Genomic DNA, 23,833 nt, shown 5'->3' with positions numbered 1-23,833 from the left:
GGCTCTTGACCCTCAGCAGTAATTGTGCAACTCTACAATATACAATTTGGATGGTTTCATCCTGAATCTTCACTAATTTACCCCATCTCGACGCCAGATTAGAAAAAAGCGACGCATACCAGTAGTTTAATGGAACTCCAATCATGGAAATCGCACAATAAGCTAGAGGAACACTCCCATTTTTTGAAATAGACTCCAACCTCGGACAAGAAAATGATTAAACAAACATTCTTTGCGAAACCCCACCTAACCACCTTGGCGTTGAAACTGTCGTTCAAAATAGCCTTCTGGACAAAATCCACTTCAAAAACTGACTTATAAATACCGGTTAAGGATGACTTCAACCATACCCTTTACTCAACCGGAATAAAGACTTCCAAGGGTTTTTTCAATGTCCTCTGATCACTAGAGCTTCTCTCCTGCAAACCCACTGGAACTTTTTTCATCCCAACCACAATATCTTTGTAGGTCATTCCATCATGAAACTTATTAAATAGCGCCACCTGCTCTACAGCTTGCACGGGGATTTCGATCTTCTCCTCTTCGGCCTCTTTGCTTCAACACCTTTCGACCCCTCAGAACTATCACCCATCGATCTTCTCGTGAAACTATTCTTCTCATATTTTACAACCCTCAGTGATATTCTCCTCCTATCCACCATGACATTGTTCATTTTCTCCACAGCAACCAACAAATCCTCCTTACTAGCGAAGTAAATGAAAGCAAACATAACTTCTTTGTATTTAGGTCTCTTGTTAACCAAAGGAATGAACACCCTGACCACCTTACCATGATGAAAAAATTGTTCCCTCAAAGCATTTCTGTGAACAATATTACTGAGATTATCAACTAAAGCACAGCATGTTACTCCGTCAGGAACCTCTCTACCTCTTCCATAGGAAACATTACTTTTCGACTTCTCGCTCTCTCTTTCTCTAACTCTCTCTCCTATCTTTCTAAAAGTTAAATGGAAACTGAGGTGATTATTTATTATCTTTTTCTCTTCTACAAGTTTTCCATGCTTTATATTTGAACATAAAATTCATCTACCATATCTAAAAGGTATTTCAGATACTGCTTTTCATGCCCGCACATGCAACACAAGTGATTTCTACATGCCCTTGATATAGTCCAAATAACGTATACTTGAGTGAACTGTTGGTTCCCCAATTCAATTTGCTGGTTTATTAATGTTTCAACGTGCTAATTGTTCTGATAACTATAATCTATCTTTGTTCTACCCACATATGCTAAACATCGGATTCTATATGGCCTAAAAAAGAACATGGATTATAATATCATACTTAGAACATTTAAATAATATATATACTTTTGCATGCTATCTATCTAAACGGTTGCATTATGTTTCTTCTTGAATGATATATATATATATATATATTCCTTAAAAGATGAGGATTTTCTTCAGGCTTTCACAAGATGTAATTAGATAAGTCTTTAGAGTTTTTATGAAACTTGTGCGCTTTCATGTGAAGGCTCCTTAATATCATACGTAGAACATTTAAATTATATATATGTTTTTAGTTTGGACTTTGCTTAAGCATCCCAAACTGCTATGTACGGGTATCTAAGTTTGTTAGATTATGTTTGAATGTCTGATTGTATTGAAAAATAGGGAAGATTAAAATATAATCAACCAATCTAAGCATTCTTGTCTTTTATCAGTAATAATGATTATTTACATGTATTTGCAGTAATTGGTCCGCACCTTCCGTCCTCATTTCTCTTTAGAGGAAATAATACCTTCTTTTATTGCAGAAGCATGCCAAGAAATGACATGCAAACCTGGAAATCAATAATATTGAATTTGGTTTTCTTCGTTATTTTTGCAGGAACCTATGCAAAAGATGAAGGAGTCTGGTGGCAGCAGAAGGGAATTGAGTCAGAAGAGGACTCACCTCCTAGAAAAGCTCCTACTCATCATCGCATGGCAGTTGTTTACGATAGTGATGAGGAATGAAAATTGCCACTCACAAGACTAGAGTGAGCTTGTACCTTTTCTTGTCCTGTTTTTGTACCCTTTCTTTCAGCTGCTAAATTGGAATGCCAATAATGAATTTGTTTGAGCATACTTCTATGGTTCATGTTCTTTGATCGTGATTCAGTTTCCACGGATCCTCTGACAATGAATTGGTGGCGTAAAATTTTGCAGGCATGAAAGGAATGTGGAGCAGAGCCCGAGCCTTGTACGGCCCTGCTGGAAACAAATGTTTTTTTTGCTCATTCTGAAAAATGTATTGACATTCCTAATGTTTGGATGTTGCCAAAGGGGGTATTATTTCATATTTGGATGTTTTTTTACCCATCGTCACCATGTTAGATCGTTGACCTTCCATGACTAGAAGAATGTATATTGTATTAAGAGAAAATAACTTCAGTGACCGAAAATGTCTTATAATATACGATTTTAACCAACTTTTTTTTGGATTTGCGAAAATAACCAAAATATTCGCAACGCGAACTCCAATTTCGCAACACAATTTCCAAAATTCGCAACTCAGTTTCTGCAATCGCAACGCGAATTTCTTTCTCGTAACGCGATTTTCAAATTTGCAACGCAATTTCCAAATTCGCAACACAAAATTTCAAATTCGCAACTCGATTTCTGAATTCGCAACGCAAATTTCTTTTTCGCAACACAAGTTTCCTTTTCGCAACAAGATTTTCTAATGCACAACACGAATTTTGTTTTCGCAACTCGATTTTCGAATTTGCAACACGAATTTTAATTTCGCAACAACTTTTATTTTCACAACACAAATGTTTTAGGTATATAAACTACGCAGCAGCAGCAACTCATAACCTAAATCCCTAAATCACAACTCATTCCATCTCCATCTCTCACTCTCTCCGGGGACATCCTTCCCAATCTCTAATTTTTTTTTACATAATTTTATTTCTATATAATTTTTCAATGATTTCTCTCCCAAATTATCAACTATCAACTTAATAAAGGTATGTTTTCTCTAAGTTAGTGATGATATCTAGTTTATAGCTCGTTTGTTTAGTAAATTAATTTATAATTTATAGAATGAAATCATCTAATGTTGATCATGTTTGGATAGATTTGTGTTTTGGAGGGTCATGGGAGAATGTTAATGGTGTTTTACAATATATACATTTACCCATGAATCTTCAACTAAAATTGTCATTAAAAAATTTAACTTATGGAACTCTAATGTTACGTGTTGCAAAGAAATTGAATTTAGAGTCTCTAAGTGGATTTAGGCTATCTCATCAAAGAAAATATCAAGTTTATTTGTTAACCCACAATGAAGATGTTGAAAGATTCATTGCTTACATTAGTGTTTCGCAAGATGATGTTACATTGTATGTTGTTGAACCTAGAAGTAGCGAAGTTGGGTCAGTAGCGGGTAGTAATCAACTAAGTTCTTCAACCCTAGTTTATGGTGCTCACAATGTACAACGTTGTTATCAACATCAAAATTTAATGGTTCCACCACAATTTCATCACCAAGAAAATTAAGTTTCACCACATTTTCAATACCAAACACAATATCAAACACAATCTCAAAACCCACAACCTTTCCCTAATCCAAATCCCAATCAACTTTCAACACCAAATTCTGATTTTCGTATTGACCAATTAGACGATGATGAGCCAACAAAAAAATTGTGAGTACTAGTCAGTATTCAAAATTTGATCTTGGTTAATACCCAAACTTTGATCTTTATCAATACTCAGATTTTGATGATGTTTCAGAAGAAGAAACAAACCCTGTGTGTAATGATTTTGATATTGGTCAATACCCAAATTTTGATGATGAAACAGCCGTTGCCGAGGAAGATGTTGTTGATGATAATGAGGAGGAAGTTACGACTGTGAATGAACATGTTGAACATCCAATATGTAATTCATATAACCCTGAAGAAGAAGAAGAAGTCCCCAAAGAAAAGAAAAAGAAGAAAATGCCACGGGAGTATAACTGGAATATGTCAGAATTACTTCAGATACCGGAAGAAGAGTTGGTAAATATAGCAGTTGATTGTTACACAAAAGTTATTCGTATCAATAAAGATGATTGTTTTGATACAAAGGAATACTTGAAGATAGCTTTGTATACGAAATGTGTGGAAGATGGCTATCAGCTAAAAGTTAACAAATCAAGCAAAGATTGTTTCGAAACAAAGTGTATGATTGACAAAAACTGTACATGGCGTATGATTGCAAAGGGGATAAAATATTGTGCAATGTTTCAAGTTATGACTTTTATTGATAAACATACATGTTCAAGAACCCAAGTTTTTCCTCACCATAGACAGGCAAACAAAAAGGTGTTGGGTGGTTTTCTGGCTCAGTTAATGTTTTTGAATGGCAGGGTATATCGGGGACATGAAATTATGATTGACATGAATGCTTGGTTCAAGATTAGTATCTCATATTCTCAAGCTTGGAGAGCTAAATGTTATGCCTTGGAATTGTTGAGGGGTCGCCAAAACCATCGTTTGCCCAACTGTCGGCTTATTGTCACAATTAAAAGCTGAAAAATCATGGGTCGGTAACTTATATGAAAACAGATAGAGATGGATGTTTTGAGTTGTTGTTTATCACCATTGGTGATGCGGTTAGTAAATCAATATAATTTTATTGACTCATTTTTGTTAGTTGCATGCATTTCACATTTAAATGATTATATTTCTTGTGTATATTATTTTGTAGATTCGTTCGTTTATTACTTGCATGTGCCCAGTTATTATAGTTGACGGAGCACATTTGAAAGGTCGATACCTTAGAGTAAACTTATTAGCAGTAGCCATGGATGCTAACAATGGGATACTGCCAATAGCTTACGGGGTTGGCAAATATGAAACCTCTTATTCATGGACATGGTTTATGGGGCATCTCAGGGATTGCATAGGTCCTATTAGCAATCTGACAATCATATCCGATAGGGCAAACTCAATTGACAACGTTGTTAGAAGGTGTTTCTCATATGCTTTTCATGGACTTTGTGGTGTTCATTTGTATAGAAATCTAAAATCAATGTCTGCTGGTATAAAAAATCACAAATGGACATACTGGAAGGCTGTAAAAGCTTATCGGGAAGTGGATTTTAATAAGCATATAAATTGTTTAAGACATGTTTTGCCTCAATGTGCTCAAACACTAGAAGATGTCGGGTTTGAAAGATGGTCAATAGTACATTAACTTGGAGCAAGATATGGTTTCATGACGTCTAATAGTGCAGAATCAATCAACGCTCTAAGTCGTCATTCCCGAAAATTACCCATTACTATGTTAATGGAGTTTTTTTGATCCTCTATTCAACAGTGGTACTACAAGAAAAGAAACCATGCAGGTATTATTTCTTTAAATTCGTAACTTATCATATTTAATAGATTTTACTCAGTATTATTTATTTAAATTTACAGGAACATTGGAACGTTGTGTTACACCATGGATTGAAAAAAAAAGATAATGAAACGTGTTGTGAAGTCAACGTCATGGAGAGTTGAACCATATTCAAACACTTTGTTTGAAGTATTGGATAATAACTTAAATGGGCTTGTCGATCTAAATGCAAAGACGTGTAGTTGTATGAAATGGCAAACATATGGTTATCCGTGTGGCCATATTATAAAAGTTGCTCTTCATCTAAACCAAGATGATTCAAGTGCATACGCTATGAATTGCTACACTACAGAAATATATCGACAGACTTATGCCGAGATTGTCTACCCTATTCCACATCCTTCTGAGTGGGACATACCAGATGACTTACAAACAGTTTTGCCAACAGTCAAGGACAGAAGGCTACCTGGCCGACCAAAAAACCACGATCGTATTACAGTCTAAGGGTGAAGAGAAGAAGATAATGACATGTAGTCAGTGCAAGGAAAATGGTCATACAAGGTTGACCTATGGATCACCAGTGCCATCACAATCATCTTTTCCTCTACCAAAATATGGATCATCATCAAAATCCAAAGCTCATATGGTGCCGAGCAAAAGGAAATCAAAATTTCAATCAAAATAAAATCCCAATCACAACCGGCTTCACCTTTTGGGACTATTAACTTAGGTGATTTTTAAATGCAAACGTTGTATTATGTGTATTTTATGTGTGAATGCATACATTTTCAGTTAGACATGCATTAGTAACTTGAGTTTGAACATTGCTATGATCTGTTCAGTTGTTATCACTTATCAGATTGTTGTTTCTTATCTTTTTGAAGGTGTTTTCCTTGAATTCGTAACGCGACACGAAAGTCAAATTCGCGTTGTGATTTTCGCGTTGCGATTGTTGCGAAAGTCAAATTCGCAACGCGAAAATCAAATTCGCAACACGAAAAACGAATTCGACACGTGAAAATAAAAATCACAACGCGAATTTGACTTTCGCGTTGCGAATTTGATTTTCTTAATGGTGGTGTACCTTCAACAGGTCTTTTTTTCCTTCAACATAATGCAGATTGAAATTAAACAACAAATCAATTAAACAAAAAAAAAACAATTCTTATTTACACTTGACAGCACATTGATAAATCAATTAGCCCCATACAGTACATCCAAATGCTCCTAACAATAGGGAGCTTACATCCAAATACATCAATTTCACGCAGCTCACTTGAAGGATTAACCTGCAGAAACGTTATGGCCATGAGATTTTCTACACATCTAAAACCAACAAATATCAGCTGAAATTGTTGAATTCTAGGTACTTGACCAAACATTTTCAAACCAACAAAGAGTATATATGTTAACAACACTTGCTCAAACTTACCAATAACAAATGGTTGTTTATGCACACTTTCAGCACACGGATGCAGGTAGGAAACGTCTCGCATATATCTCTCTAGCCATAAAATGCCAAAACCACAACCCTACTGCACCTCTATCTCTATCTGTGGGAGGTAGAAACTGTTTACCTCATCTTGTCATATGTTCCAAGCACATACATACAAGAGGACCACAATCCCTTCTGGCTCCCGACGTTTGTTGTGGCGCTGTCTCGTCTCTCATCATTGTAACTTTTAACTTATTTGGCTTCTTGTTTCCTGAATTAGTCCAATGATCAATCGCATCCAAGTATTTAGCCAAATGATCGCTTCATCCCCTACAAATAATATCTTTCAAATCAGACAATGGTATATAATTCAACATGCTGTCATATACTATCGTCTTCAGGGATGTGAGCTGAAGCTCGACGAGAATCCAATGACGACGTTCCATAACAGGGATAAACACCTGCAATCATAAATAATAATTCAATTGTGCACATCAAATAAAATTTATGAACACCTTTAAATATGCAAAAATAAATACTAACCCTATCGACCTCCCACCACGCAGGATAAAGGATAGTTTTTCCATTACCCAATGCATATGAAGCGTCTCTCTGATCCTTCAAGTGAACTTCGTGAAAAGACGAATGCATAATAGTCCATCGCATTTTTTTTATTTTCTTCAATTTCCTTATAATCAGAAGACGTGATACCCATGCATCAATATGTTGTTTTATAAAAAAATACATATATTAGTGAATTTAATAAATTTTAAAAAAATAACCAAAATCAATATAAGAAGAATATAAAACTTACCCCCCATTCGAAATAGTCATTCTCTTCAACCCCTAATAAAACACTCCACCAAGTCCGCTCAAGAAACAAATATATATTGTCGATTTTGCATATGTCAGTGTAGCACCCCTGGCTCCACTTATGTAGATAAAAATCAACTGCGGTCTTAGCCCAAAATGTATTATCCATAATTGTGTCTGGCAATGTGCTCATCTCGTGCTGAGGAATGGTACTGACCGGTAACTGATACGAAAGCCAACTCTGATCCATCATACCAGGCATGAGAGGGGGTTTATCAATATGTCGACATAGTATGCCATGTGAATCGGGCTCTTGAACGGTGGGAGGGGCCTCTTGAATGATGGGAGGGGCCTCTTGAACGATGACAGATGAATCGGGCTTCTTCTTACGCAGTCTTGGAACTATTGGGGTGAAAAGAGACGTAATGGCACGGCCACGACGTCTGATGTGTAAACCCCGTCATACAAGAAAAACCCGACGTAAAGCATCTACCTTATCGGGCCGCTAAAAATAGATTAATACATAAATCAGTAAATAAATAAATAATGCCGAAAAAAGGTTATTTGTATTTTTAGTATAGTATTAAACAAACTTACCTCGTTGCTTAGAGTATAAACCTCATTCTGTAATAATGAAATAATCTCACGTAGAGCGGCTACCTCATCACGTAAAGTAGATACCTCACCACGTAAAGCACAATTGTCATCGCTTAAAACTTCTACCTCACCACGTAAAGCACAATTTTCATCGCTTAAAACATCTACCTCACCACGTAGTCACGTAAAGTACCGACCGCATCACGCAAATCACTGACCTCATCACGTAACTCCCTTATCTCATCCCGTGGAGGTGGAGAACGGGGAGATAAATGTTGTAGCATCTTTGTTGGTCGCCTATCATGAGGTGATTGTGGAGAAGAGGCTCGATGATGTGATGGAATAGGTGATGACTCTCGGTGTGGAGGTGTATAATCGGCTCGATCAGGTGATGGCTCTCGGTGTCGAGCTATAAAATCGGCTCGATCAGGTGATGGCTCTCAAAGTGGGGGGTCTCATCATCCGTCCCAGCAAAAAAAACCTACTAGATTGCCACCAATCAATGGCAAGCTCAGCCTCTGTGGGTGTCAGCCTCTGTAATGGATAGTTTGCCTCCTAACAATATAAAAGCTCAAACAAAGTCAAATGTCTACTAGTAATAACTTGTTTATATATGGTAGTATTTGTGTTAACTTACATCATTCATCGTCGTATATGGTAGTAAATCTTCCCAATCCAACAGTCGGATCCTCCTCCAGGTAATAGCCCTAGGAATATCATTTGAATTTTTGATGGCATATGTCCGCATACTGGAAAAGCCTCAAATATCCAAATCTACAAACAATATAATACACAAACATTAATTTTAGTAATTGTTAAATAATTAATTATAATTTTGGAAACATTATATAGAAATTCTTACCTTAAAGGCCCAAATAAAGCCTACCAAAGTGTATTTGGATCCATGGCCACACAAACTACAACGGTCCTCAAAGGCAGACGACAACTTTTTCCAAGTAGCTTTCCGTAGATATGAACCCCACGGAAACACGTTCCATGTATCTAGGTCCTCTACCAATAATATTAAATCCTGAGAAATAGGTTGTCTGCCCTCTTTGGCTAAAAAATGGGCATTCAAAAGTAATAAAAGACATACTCGGACAACATCAAGGTCATCCATCCGAGCAAAACCATCTTTAAGAAGTAATATTTTCAAATCATCGACGTGTAAACTGGGCTTCACATTTGCCAGTTCAGGAAAAACCTAAAATAACCATGATGGGCGGGCGATATGACTAGTGTACGAACCTACTTCATCGTGTCGTCCGAAACGTAGACCAGTGATTAAGCAAAACTCCTCCCGCCCAAAATGAGTATACGCCGGTGGAAATTGAAATCATATCTCTTCATCACCACGTTGTATCCCCTCGGGTAGATCGTTAGTCATGGTCTGAAGAAAAAAATGGGTTAACATAGCATCTCCACCTGGATGTTGTACTTTTAGCCATGGCCCGAAATAAGTATTCTCAAACAAATTTCTTTGTACAAGTGTAAGTGTCGACGCAATTGTAGTGGCTAGGCTTAATTTATTCCTTAAAGTCAATGAAGCCGAAAAAAATTCCTAACAAAAACAATAAACATACTAAGTTAGATATATCAAAAACTACAAATTATTCACTATAAACAGTCATGATATTAAACATAGAAAATATAGCCAAATATGTTTCAAACTAGCCCGGTATTCACCCAAGTCATTATTCTATCATAGTTCACAAAATGCATCAGTTAACATTCCAGAAGTAAGCACTTATATAAACATTTAAAAGGACAACATATAGATTCAGTGCAGGTTCAAGGACAACATAAAGAGTAGTAGTTTATTCTTGAAACTTAAATTCGCAACACTGTGAAGTTAGTATTTGTCTTTGTTTTTTGGTTGAAGTAATGCAATCCATTCAAGTTTCAATTTACAGAAAAAGAGTAGTTTTTTAAACTTAAATTCGCAACACAAAAATGAAATTCGCAACACGAAAATAAAATTCGCAATGCGAAACTAAAATCGCGTTGCGAATTTCATTTTCGCGTTGCGATTTTTGTGTTGCGAATTTCGTTTTTGTGTTGCGAATTTAAGTTTCAAAAACTATTCTTCTGCAAATTGAAACTTGAATGAATTGCATTACTTCAACCAAAAGACAAATACTAACTTCACAGGGTTAGTTAACAGTTTAGCAGTATTGGCAGCAACCGAATGAATTTACTAAGCAATCTAAGTGAAATGGTTAATCTATATATTGAAATTACCAGTAAATTTATCATCAATTTAAATATGAAAAATCTAATAATAATACGAAAATTTCAAAATAAAAATAATTAAAAAAACTAACCCTCGGTGGTTGATTTTCTATTTGTGGCCGTGAATGGTTGTGAGAGGGTGGCTCTGAGAGATGGAGATAGAGGGGGGTCGTCGGATATAGGGACGGATGTCGTCGGAGATGGGGACGGATGTCGCCGTAAAGAGTGAGAGATGGAGATGGGATTGAGTTGTGATTTAGGGTTTTAGGTTATGAGTTACGATTTACGGGATATATTGTTTACATTTGTGTTGCGAAATTAATATTGTGTTTCGAATTCGAAAATAAAATTCGCGTTGCGAAAATAAACGCGCTTTGCGAATTTGACTTATGTGTTGCGAATTACAAATTCGCGTTGCGAATTTGAAAAATCGCGTTGCGGAAAAGAAATTCGAGTTGCGAATTTCAAAACTGAGTTGCGAATCTGAGAAATTCGCGTTGCGAATTTAGAAACTGTGTTGTGAAATTGGAGTTCGCGTTGCGAATTTGTTGGTTATTTTCGCAAATCCAAAAAAATTGATTAAAATCGTATATTATAAGGTATTTTCGGTCACTAAAATTATTTTCTCTTGTATTAATTGTTTCCATGAGTAAAATTTTCTCCACGTGTTGTGCCCTTTCGCTACACTATTTTCAACTACGCTGTAATTACTTTATCCTAGGGTTTTTTCCTCTTCCCAAGTGTTCCTTCTATCATTTTCTCTTCCCAGCTAGCTTATTGTAATTCATGAATAATATATTTTAATAATTAGTCGCAAATGCCCCGATGCAGGATTTTGGTAAAAGAAATAATTTTTTAAGTGGTTCCTTCTATTTTTATTTTATTCACTTTCGTCCCTACATGTTTGTTTTAATTCTATTTTGATCTTAAATCGTTTCATTTTTCTGTAATTTAATTTAAATTAGTCGAAAGCTAGTAATAACTCTTCTAGAAAATCATCAATACTAGTGACATCCCAAAATAAAAAAAATTGAGCCCAAATTCGTGTAAAATTTGTAGACAAATTTGTTAACTATTGTATAAATTAACGTAATTCACTAAATAATTTTGGACAGAGTAAATTATTATTATTTTTTTTTGCAAAAATTATAAGAGGTCCTATACTTTTTTTAAGAAAAATTAATGTGATTTTTGTATTACTTTTTTCTCTCTCAATATGACTCTCCAACTCAAAAAATAAATCTAATATAATCATTTGACCAATATTTTTCTGTCGTTAACAGTTACAGTGTTGACGTGATAATTCATGGTACTAACGTAACAGTCCACAATAATTGATAACGTGACAAATAACATGACAATTGAACTAAATTAATAACTCAAACATGACATGAATTGTCATGTAAATATTGTGAATTGTCATGCTAGTATCGTGAAATGTCACATTAGCATTATAACGATCAAATGACGAAAAATGTTTATTAATGGTTCATATTAAATTTGTTTTCTAAATTGAAGGGCTAGATTGAGAGAAAAAATAAAACTAGGGCCACAATAGTTTTTTTCTTTCAAAAGTACAGGAACCAATATCTTTTTGCCTTATTTTTTTATTTTTATAATATTTACTTGTTATACCCTTTTAAAACTATTTTCATAATATTTAATTGAAAAATAATAATTCAATGATCAAAATGATATCAACCCTATAATTCAATTACTATTCAAGTAATATACCTTCTAAAATAAAACAAAGATTGAGACTTCAGTATTAAAAATCAATCCAAAGATCAATATTTTACACTCACAATAAGATTACATTAGCACTATAAAATCTTAAATTGGATTTTTTTTATATTTATATAGAAAATAAGAAACATGAATTAGTTACTATATTATCATTTAATATATTAACATAAAATTTTTTAAAAAAATATGTATTTTATATGATTATTTATTTTTCCTATTAACACGAAAAATCATAAATGCAACATTCTCATGTTTATTTAGGAACTAGAAAATAATAATAATTCTGATCATTATTTGATATATTGAAAATAAAATTTAAAAATATTTTTGTATCTAAAAAACAATTCCAAAATTATCATTTAAAAAACACTGGTTTATATGCAAATGACATGCTAAGCATGTATTACACGTAAAGGCTGAACAATTAAATCAATGGGGTGTCAAAATTACCATTGGTTGTGTAATCATATGAGAAAACCTTTTCTTTAGTCTTGAATAATTAAAAAAAAAAGTTCCCTTTTTGAGACAAACGCAATATATCATGGAGGATTATGCATTTAAAGACCAATTCCCACGTACCTAGTTTGACCATAAACATTGATGATTACTGCATCATAGTTAAGCTTTTCATAATACCATGGAGCATGGCAAAATCTATACAAACTGCAACAGAAAGGCGAGCTCAAGAGAAAGGATCGGTCAGAAGCTGATTACCCGACTTCTATAGCATGGCTCGAGAAAAAAGAGAGCTCGGCATGGTTCCTCCGGTTACCTGGACCGATCCAACAGTACCTAGTAGAGTTGGTTGATCAAGATGGTGCGGCAAGATCTTCAATGGAGTGTTGTTGCTCAAAACCAAGATAGCAATCTGAAACCATAATCAGTTTCATCCCCTGGAAAAGGAGGAAGAACGATCTCCGGTTATTAACTAACTAAGATTTCATTTCATGGCCTTATTTATTCAAAGATCAAATTTCATCTTTGCAAACCATAAAAAAAATTTACATCCACTTCAACTGAAAACCATGGGCTAAAACACTCTAATGCTCACACACACACATTATTCAGTCTTGTGTGTGCGCCAGATATTGACATGTATCCAACATGGGTATATTCAATTTCCTGAGTTCTTTCATATATGTTGAACGTCCTTGGAAAGTAGAATCCCCACAAGATATATGAAAATGTCAGGTTAATGCCAATGGAAACTTCAAGAAAAATGAAGAGTGGGAGTAGTGTGTATGCATATATATATATATATTACCAAACCCCTACTAATTAGCACATATGCACCTCAACGTCCAAACATCAAACAATGAATGCTTGTTTGGTCATGAACTAATTCGTATAAACAATTACAATTGTATGCAATACTTTAACCTGCAAAACACACGATTTCAGTTTTCAATAGGGGGCTTTCAAAAGCCTTGATACCTGAAACGAGGTCACATCTGATGGTAACTCCATGTGGGTAACTAAGCGATCGGAGAAAGAAACTCTCTTCAAAGCATATAGTTCGGCAGTAGAGGTGTTACCGAGAATCAGCCACCAAGCTTCATCTTTAATCTGAATATAACATATAACTAAGTATGTGCATCCATATACGAAACTCAAGAGAGAGAAATCATGGTTTTGAAAAACCAGACTGAAAGTCAAATAGTGTGTTGTCCAGATCCTGGTCCTACCAACATGGTCCTTTCAGCAATGTAAGAAATAGTTTACCTTAGGGAATCGAGGGGTGAATGCCCTTGATATATTCCGCCTCAAATTTGTCTTCTCCAATCTAATGTTCAGTTGAAGAGACCTTTCAGTCTCAGTGACCTTCTTCAGTAGTTTTAATTTGATTTGTATACAGGGGAAATGCTGCAGATCCTGACAAATGATAGAACAAAGGACCAAGCAAAGTAATCAGTGTGTATTAACACTCATCAGGAATAAAATCCAAGCAACAACATTTTTGTGATTAAGAGGCTAATATAGAAGCATCAAATTTTTATATATTTACCGACACCCGGAACAATACTTGAAAGAAATTTATTAGAATACCGGAGATAACCTAGATGGCTAAAGATACCACAGTAATATTTAAAGGCTTTTTTATAAGTTATATCAACCTCAGAACAGTAAGACTAGAGGCGAAGAGAGGAATGAATGCATGAAACTAGGAAGTACTGCCACGATAATGAGACTAAAGCGATAAAAATGAAACTCAAGGACATGACGTACTATATCTAGCATTATATTCTCAAGAAAGCGAACCTGATATAATTTTGAAGAAGGAAAATTTCCTATCACAGTTTGCAACGTTGCCTTAGGAATATCGAATAGTTGCTGCACGGTGGAAATTCCTCTCTTGCTCAATGAGCTAGCAAGTTCATCATTCATACATGGCAACATCCAAAGGGCCGAACCTTGGTCAAACCACAAACCCTGAAATGATAGGAGACATCAAAACAAAGACAGAAAAGCAATTTTCTGTTCTATTTTTTTTATCTTAGATCAGAAGAAAAAGTTATATGGACACTCATATTACAGCTCCACTAACATTATTCATATAACATATAAAAACATTTATAGTTGATCACAACTCAAAGACAAACATAAATTCTTTATCGGATGGGAGAAAAAAATCAGATATGTAACATAAAGGGAAATACCTGCATGACCATCTGCAAAAGATGCATGCAAGAAATTGAACTTGTAAGCCATCCACTATTCGCACAAATATCTATCATGGCTTGAATAATACGTATGCTTTGGTCCAACACTGACTTTAAGTCAGTGACATAGTCGCTGATTGGTAAATCTAACTGGGAAAAATGAGCCTGAACTCCAAATATATGCCTTAATTAGATGATATTAAGGAAAATTAAAGAACATTAGAATAAAACAAAGATAAAAGGAGGGTATAGATATGTGATGAGTGGGTTGATATATAATATATATATGCACGTATGAATAAAATGCATTACTGTGTGTGTCCAAGCATGCTAAAGGTTATGCATTATATGTGGAGAAAAATAAAATTTCTGGTTCTAATCACGCAAAAACCAGTCACAAATAACTCAGACCTGAAATAGAAGGTTAGCTTTGACATGTGGATCATCAAGCCGATTCTGATCCACCATATACCGGACTCTCTTAGACAATGCTTCATTATAATTTTCCTGAAATGCAAAAGCAAAATTCATTAAAGGTCATTAGTAAATGTGATGGGAACCATGTTATTAGGAAGCCAAAAAACCACAAAGTAATTTTATATTCAACTGAGCATCAGCGGAGCTTTTAAGTCTTGACTGCTTAACCACACAACTATTTAGTACGAGACATTAAATTACCTCATTATGCCGCACAGGAAGTTCATCATATTCAGAAGCACCCGACAAAATATGCAAAAATACCTATAGTATAAATATTTCAACAATAAAAAGTGGTTAGAGTAGCAACAGATGCCAAATTATGTTCACAATTCACTTATTTTCACTTACTTCAAGAGATGTATCTGGCCCAATGTTTGACCCAAACATTGATACAGTCATGTAACTAAGGTAATACTGAGATGCTATTGTACCCAGCATCATAGGCTCTACATTTTCTTCAGTCATCTTGATGCATCCACTATCTTCTAGATCCTCAAAAGTGCTTTGCACCAATCTGTCAAAGACAGTTTTACTCAGCACTGTACTAGAAAGGACAAGTATCTACCCTAGATAGAGGTGCAGGGGGATCTGCTATACCTGGACAAGTAAGAACTTAATGTTTCATCTTCTGCACTCTCCAGGCCATAGTACGCAGGATTAACCATCTGACACATATATTTACACACAAAAACTTGTGAAGGTAAATAAAAAAGAAAATAAATTGTCACCTATAAAGAAAAGAAAAAAGAACAAAGATTTTGCATTTTTATGAGGCTTCCCATCAGGTTCACGTTTTTCAGATTTGAATTTGTGTAATTCAGGTTCAGGTCATTTCAAGTTCAGCTTGTTGAGTTTTGAAGTAAAATCAATTTCATTTTGGACAGTCTTTAAGCTCATCTGGATTTGAATCGTTTTAGCTTAAGTTATTCAGGTTCAAGTTGTTTAGGTTTAGGGTTGTTGATTTTCTAAGTCAAATCAGATTGTGTCAAGTTCGAGTAAACTTTGCCTGCTCTATTTCCATCAATTATACTAAAAACACAAACAGAATAAGCACAAACGAATCAATATAGTAGAATACGTACATGTGCAATATGAGAAGTGGAAATACAAAATTACAATTGCAAATAAGAAAGAATTGTTAAAACACATTGTTTTCCAAGCAGCTAAGGGTGTTTTCAGGTTTTTCAGCTAAGGGAAAGTGGTATGAAAAAAGTTTTAAAACTCTGCATTAGCCAACTTGTGGAGCAATGAGTGCGATAGGTAGAGAGAGAATTAAAGAAATTTCGAAAAAGTCCATTGCTTCCGTTGAGGAATGGACAGTGTTCATTGATAACCTTAGTAAGAGAGTTTCTAGGCGTGTGTTAAGGGATTTTTTTAGCCCTTTCGGTCAGATTTTAAGAATTTTCATTCCACGATTTATAGAGAAATCATATTATAAGTCTTCTACTTTTGCGTTCGTCCAATTCGCTGAGGAGGATAGTAGGAGGAGAGCAATCCAGTCTGTTAATGGGAGGTGGTTCGATAGGAGAAGACTTTATGTAGGGGTTGCTAAGTATCAGAATACGAAGAGGAGGGAGCCTGTTTGTGGGAAGAGGGCGCTGTCGGGTAAGCAGGGGATTCAGGATTCTTCAAGTATGGGGAGGAAGGGCCAGTCGATGAGCAGCTTAAGGGATAGCAGATCATACAAGGAGGTTGCGCAGTCTGATGCTGCAACTATTAGAGAACAAGGGTCTGGGTTTAATCAGAATGGTATCACACAGGGAGTAGAGGCCCAGAAGATGCGCAGAGATGGAGTTAAGAAGGAGGTGAAGAAAACATTGGATATTTTCATCCCTATGGAGGATAGGACATGGCTGAGATCGTCATTAACCGGTATTTGTAAGGAGAGCTATGACGTAGACTTTGTGCAGAGGGCTCTAAGGAATGAAAGTTTCAATGTCAAGGTGGTTAGGTGGGGATACGCAAGAAACGCCTGTTTAGTTGTTTTTTGATCAGAGGAGGAGAAAACTGCTTTGATGGAGGATAAGTGGGAGGAATTATCTTTCTGGTTTGACAGGCTGGAGCCTGTTATGGATGATAAGTGTGTGCCATTACAGTATTGTGCAGTTTCTTTGATCGGGGTTCCATTAAATTGTTGGTCTATTCTATTTTTCAATAGTCTGGCTTCGAGATGGGGTCAGCTGGTGAAGATTCAGGAGCAAACAGCTAAAAGAGTGGATTGCAGAGTGGCTCAGCTGCTGTTGAGGATGGAAAGCCCTTTTGATATTCCTCCCCATGTCTCTGTTAATACATTGGGGAGATCGTTCAAGATCATGATTAAGGTGGAAGGAACTGATGATTTTTTTCCGGTGCTTGAAGATGTGGCGGAAGAGGTTGGATCAATGGATCCTGTGGAGGGTAACTCCTCCGATGGAAGTCAAGGGGATGAGTTTCGAGGTCTGGATGGGCAGCCGGGGATCCAGGTTTTGCCAGATTCTTTGAATAGAGTGGAAGCATGGGTCCGGGATAATTCACGTGGGAGTGGTTCACTTTTCAAGGGGAATGAGCATGGGAAGTTTGTTTTTAATGATACTGGGGTTGGGAATATATGTTCTGAGGAGATAACAATTGGTGGGATTCCAAGTCAGCAGGAAGTAGGGGGGGATTTTGTTGAAGATAGAGAAAGGGGTCTGTGCATGGGGAAGACCACCTTGGGACTTGAAAATGTTGACCAAGTTAGTGGGTCTAGATTTCAAGGCAGCCCATTAGCTATTAACGAGGTTCTGCAGCCTGCAGAGTTTTTGAATGATAGACCTCGGTTTCAGTTTAATCCTGGAGCGAGAGGTAATATCAATCGGAGGAAGTTTAGAATTGCCCCACTTCGATTGGGTAGCTCGGAGGGCGAAGTGTCGATCAGTTTTCACGACAGAGTGTATAGGAGGGTTATTTCTAGTTGGGCCGGGGATTCTTTGGTAGATGCTAGCTTATCTACAAAGTCTTCTCATTCCTCTTCGAACGCTAGGGTCGAAGCAGCTGCCACTAGGGAAGTGTGTGATTTGTTGGGAATTACTTTTTCAGGGGGTCAACAATTATTAGAAGATGAGATTTTTAAGAGGGAGAGGAAGGGGTATGCGGGGGATAGGGATTAATTTCCCATTCGCTTTGAGGGGTGTAGTGTTTATCTTCTTTATGTCAAATCCTAAAATTATTTCTTGGAACATTAGGGGTTTAGGGAAAATGGAGAAAAAGAGAGCTGTGCACAGATTGGTGAATCAGATTAAACCGGCCATTTTGCTCTTACAGGAGACGAAACTAAGTAATTGTTTGAATGGGTTATTTAGAAATTTAGGGGGTTTTTTGTTGAAGGGTGGCTCTTTTCAACCAGCAGAGGGGTCTGCAGGAGGTTTGTTGTGTTTGTGGAATGAGAGTGTTTTTGAAGTTACTAGTATTTTCAAGCATATCAGATTTGTGGCGCTAACAGGAAAATTTAAGGTGTCAAGTTTTGAATGTGTTATTATTAACGTTTATGGACCTGCAGTAGAGGCTGAAAAAGAAGATTTTTTTCGAGAACTCCTGAGTTTTGCTCAAAACATTATTTTGCCAATATGCATCGGGGGAGATTTTAATGCATATCTTGTCCAAGAAGAGAAATGTGGAGTTTCTCAGAATTGGCATTCAATGGAGGTGTTCAGGGCTTTTGTGCAACAATCTAATCTATTAGATCTTCCACTTTTAGGTGGCAGCTTTACTTGGTGTAGTAATAGGGAGTTTTCAACTTGGGTGAGACTTGATCGGTTCTTAGTCAGTGGTTGTTTTTTACGTGGTTTTCCTAATTTGGTACAAAGAATGCTTCCAAAGTCCCTCTCTGATCATAACCCGGTGCTGTTGGAGGAAGATTGTACAAATTGGAGCCCTAAGCCTTTTAGGTTTTTCAACTACATGTTAGAGGATGAAGGGTTCGTGGATGCTGTTCAAAATGTCAGAGGGAGCAGGGGAATTTTTAGTACCTTGCAAGATACGAAACAGATGATTAGAAAGTGGCCTATCAGTAGTCATAGGGGTATTTCAGAAGCCATTACAGAATTAGAAGGCAAAATTAATGATTTGGAGCTGAAAGCCCAAGGCTCAGGGTTTTTGTCGCAGGATTGGGATCATCTTTTGCTTTTCAGAAAAGAGCTGTGGAGATTGCACAAGATTGAAGAGAGTATTTGGTTCCAAAAGTCGAGGGTGAAATGGCTCAAAGATGGCGACAGAAATACTCGGTTTTTTCATTTGTGTGCTTTGAACAGGAACAGAATTAATAATATTTCTGCTTTGATGGTGGAGGGTGAGGAACTGACTGAGGCTGACCGAATCAAATCCTATGTTTCAGATTTCTTCAAGAAAATTTATAATTCTAAGGATACACTGGAAGTAGAGGAATTGCGGTTTTCTTTTGCGAAACTCAGTGTGGATCAAAGGAACAACCTGGAGGTTAAGTTTTCTGAACAAGAGGTTAGAGAGGCCATTTTTTCCTCGGATAGTGCCACAGCACCTGGGCCGGATGGGTTTCTTCAAGAAATTCTGGCCTTTTTTAAAGGTGAAAATTATGAAGTTTGTGGATGATTTCTATAGAGGAAGGAGATGGGATCATGGGGTTAACCATTCTTTTATCACTCTGATCCCAAAAAAGAGTAGTCCGGCTTGCATTGAAGATTTCAGACCGATAAGTCTTGTGGGTAGTTTATATAAAATAATCTCTAAGGTTTTATCAAAGAGACTGGTTTCAGTAATTAAGGATATTGTCAGCCCTTCCCAGTTTGCATTTATACCGGGAAGACAGCTGCTTGACTGTGCCTTCCTTGCGAATGAAGGCATTCACTTTTGGAGAAAACAAGGGTTGAGAGGGATTGTTTTTAAAGTCGATTTCAAGAGAGCCTACGATTCTATAGAATGGCCGATTCTTCTTAGATTATTAAGAGTCATGGGATTTGGCGAGCGTTGGGTATCTTGGATTGAGCAGTGTCTTTCTTCGGCATCAATCTCGGTTCTGTTAAATGGTTCTCCAACAGAAGAATTTTCTTTGGCTAAAGGACTTCGACAAGGATGCAGTTTATCCCCTCTTTTGTTTAATATAGTAGGAGAACTGTTGAATCTTATGTTGACTAAAGCTTCTAATTTGGGTCTCTTTCAAGGGTTTTCGATTGGGAGTTCAGATCCATTCTTATTAACTCACCTCCAGTTTGCTGATGACCTTATCCTGTTCAGTCGAGACTCTCCTACGCAAATATTGAATATTAGGAGAGTTCTAAGGATTTTCAGTATTATGACAGGGCTTCATCTAAACCTCTCAAAAAGCCATCTGTTTGGCTTTAATCTGGAAAATGCCAGCTTAAACAGTTGGGCTGCTATGGCGGGCTGCGCTGTAGGTTCTTTTCCTACGGTGTACCTAGGCCTCCCGTTAGGTGCTAAAGTAATTCTGAGGCTATTTGGGATCCGGTCATTCAGAAATTTCATTCAAAATTATCAGGTTGGAAAGCTACTGCATTATCAATGGCGGGGAGAGTGGTGCTGTTGAAGTCAGTCCTGTCCTCGCTCCCGATTTTTTTCCTATCTTTGTTTAAAATGTCGTATAAGGTGAATAAGAAGTTTCAGACTTTAATGGCCAGATTTCTCTGGGGAAGAGTTCCACACATAATCGTATTCACTGGTTGAGCTGGAAAAATGTGTGTCAATCGCAGGAAGAGGGAGGATTGGGAGTTGTGGATCTGAATATTTTAAACAGAGCGTTGCTTGGTAAATGGGTCTGGAAGTTTGTGTCGAGAATATCTAAATTAAATATTAGATAGAATCAGTTTTTATTCTATTAGTTATTAGATAGGATCATTTTTAATTAGATAGAATCAGTTTTTTATTCTATTAGTTATTAGATATGATCATTTTTAATTAGATAGAATCATTTTTATTCTGTTGCTAATTTTATGCATCTTTTTATGTAAAGTTGTTACATTGTAAACTCTATTTAAGTCAGCCATATTCAGCAGAAATAGATACGATTTATTCGGAACAAGTTTTTTTCGTCTTTATGGTGTCAGAGCCAAAATGGCCAAACCCTACGATGATACCTCTGGTATCGACTCTATGAGTTCTACTCGCTCACCTTCAACCACCCTAAACACTGAATCCTTCCAAAACATATCCATCACTTCTCACAAGTTGAATGGAAATAATTTCTTACAGTGGTCACAATCTGTGAAACTTTTTATTCGTGGCCGTGGAAAATTCGGCTATCTCTCAGGTACCACTACGAAACCTGCCGAAGAAGATGAAGAATCTGAAAGATGGGAGGCAGAAAACTCGATGATTATGTCTTGGCTCATAAATTCCATGGATCCGAGTGTAGGGAGAATTTATCTCTTCCTACCTACTACTCATGACATTTGGAATGTTGTGAACGAGACCTATTCTGATCTCGGGAACGCAGGACAATGGTTTGAACTAAAAACTCGATTATGGAGGCTAAAACAAGGAGAAAAAACTGTCACTCAATACTACACTGAACTCAAGACCTTGTGGCAAGAGGTTGACATGTTCAGCGACTACGAATGGAGTTGTGCCAAGGACAGGGCTCTATTCCAGAAGATGGTGGAAAAAGAACGCATCTTTGAATTCCTTGTTGGCCTTAACAAGGAATTGGATGAAGTCAGAGGGCGCATCCTTGGTCGTGAACCACTACCAAGCACAAGAGAAGTCTTCTCCGAAGTCAGACGAGAGGAGAGCCGGCGGACAGTCATGCTTGGAGGCCACTCACCAAATCCCACCGAGTCTTCTGCCTTGTTCTCGGGTCAGCCACCACGTCGCAACGATGTCGGAACGACAGAGATCGGCCAATCTGCAAGCCAAGTGTTGGAAGCTACACGGGAAGCCAGCCGATAATTTTTCAGCCAATCGAAATTCTCGTAATGCAAAGGGATTCCATGCCTCATCTGAAGATGCTTCTGAAGAGCCGAAACCTGCCTCAGAACTGTCTGCCTTCAGCAAAGAACAGCTAGAGCAATTGTATCAACTAATGAGTTCTCATTCCATATCCAACACTCCTAACCCATCATCTTATATTGCCTCTTCATCATTAGCCCAGAAAGGTACATATCCTACAACTTTCATAGCCGGTTCTAAATCAAACCCTTGGATCATAGATTCAGGGGCAACAGATCACATGACCGGTAATTCCTCCATATTCTCATCTTATTTTCCTTTATCTGGTAATCTGAAGGTAAAAATTGTTGATGGCTCCCTAACCTCTATAGCTGGAAAAGGCTCTATCATTATTTCTCCATCTCTCACATTACTAAATGTCCTACATGTCCCAAAGTTCTCTTGCAATCTCATCTCTGTTAATCGTATTATTCATGATTGCAAATGCATTGCTACAATAACATTTGCTGGATTTGAATTTCAGGACCCTTGTTCAGGGAAGATGATTGGCAATGCTAAGGAGGTTGATGGACTCTATCACTTGGTCACGGACAATCCTTCAGATAAACAAGTTCAGAAACCGAGATGCTTTACTACCTTGTCTTGTGAGAATGAAATAATGTTGTGGCATTATAGGTTAGGCCATCCTAGCTTTAATTACTTGAAATATTTGTTTCCAAATCTTTTCAAAAAAAAGGACGGTTTTTCTTTTCAGTGTGAAGCTTGTGAATTGGCAAAACATCATAGATCTGTTTATCCATCTTTAAAGTATATGCCATCAAAACCTTTTTCTCTTGTGCATAGTGATATTTGGGGCCCTTCACGAGTAAAAACAGCTTCAGGATCTAGATGGTTCATCACATTCATTGATGATCACACTAGAGTCACGTGGATTTATTTACTAAAACAAAAATCCGAGGCAGCAAGTGTTTTCAAAAATTTTCACTCACTGATCAATACTCAGTTTCAAGCAAATATTCAAGTTCTTAGAACCGATAATGGTCGAGAATATTTTAATGAAATCTTAGATGATTTTTTGAAACAAAAAGGAATTATTCATCACAGTTCTTGCGTTGATACTCCCCAACAAAATGGAGTTGCTGAAAGAAAAAATGGGCATTTATTAGAGGTGACTAGGGCTTTACTGTTTGCTATGAATGTTCCTAATCGTTTTTGGAATGAAGCACTCTTAACAGCGTCTTATTTGATAAATCGAATGCCTACAAGAGTTCTTAATTATATTACTCCTTTGCAAGCTCTAAAGAATATGTTTCCTGAAAATAGATCTTTCACTGATTTAACACCTAAAATTTTTGGTTGCATTGTTTTTGTGTATATATACGGCCAAAATAGAGGAAAACTCGATCCCCGAGCACATAAATGCATATTTCTATGTTTTTCACCAACACAAAAAGGGTATAAATGCTTTGATCCTAAATCTGGGAAGTATTATGTGAGTATGGATGTCACTTTTTTGAAAAACAACCTTTTTTTGACAAAAACTCTCTTCCGGGGGAGAATGACCCTGAAATGAGTTTTTGGGAACAAACATCCTTGCCAAAATCGGTTGTAAATAGCTCAGTGGAACCAATTCATATTTCCGTA

At 36.7% G+C, this 23,833-nt stretch overlaps 1 protein-coding gene across 2 annotated transcripts in view; it reads right to left on the bottom strand.

Annotated features, from left to right (window-relative positions):
* Positions 1-12,706: 12,706 nt before the first annotated feature.
* The window catches only part of LOC120215957 (DExH-box ATP-dependent RNA helicase DExH14), a 57,230-nt gene continuing 46,103 nt past the window's right edge, over positions 12,707-23,833 (bottom strand). Inside the window, exons 41-49 of one of the 2 annotated variants that reach the window (XM_039213483.1) lie at positions 15,893-15,960; positions 15,644-15,809; positions 15,494-15,556; positions 15,227-15,322; positions 14,813-14,980; positions 14,415-14,585; positions 13,878-14,027; positions 13,590-13,721; positions 12,707-13,048 (exon numbers count right to left, since the gene is read on the bottom strand). In XM_039213483.1, the coding sequence (XP_039069414.1) occupies positions 12,965-13,048; positions 13,590-13,721; positions 13,878-14,027; positions 14,415-14,585; positions 14,813-14,980; positions 15,227-15,322; positions 15,494-15,556; positions 15,644-15,809; positions 15,893-15,960 (1,098 nt within the window). In that variant the 3' untranslated portion in view covers positions 12,707-12,964. The remainder of the gene's footprint in view (positions 13,049-13,589; positions 13,722-13,877; positions 14,028-14,414; positions 14,586-14,812; positions 14,981-15,226; positions 15,323-15,493; positions 15,557-15,643; positions 15,810-15,892; positions 15,961-23,833) is intronic. The other variant, XM_039213484.1, reaches the window with a different exon arrangement.

Source organism: Hibiscus syriacus, unplaced genomic scaffold (genome assembly GCF_006381635.1).
Source record: "Hibiscus syriacus cultivar Baekdansim isolate YM2019G1 unplaced genomic scaffold, ASM638163v2 tig00110156_pilon, whole genome shotgun sequence".
Lineage (NCBI taxonomy): Eukaryota > Viridiplantae > Streptophyta > Magnoliopsida > Malvales > Malvaceae > Hibiscus > Hibiscus syriacus.
Note: the sequence above shows the minus strand (reverse complement) of the source record. Positions and strands in the feature narration are given on the sequence as shown.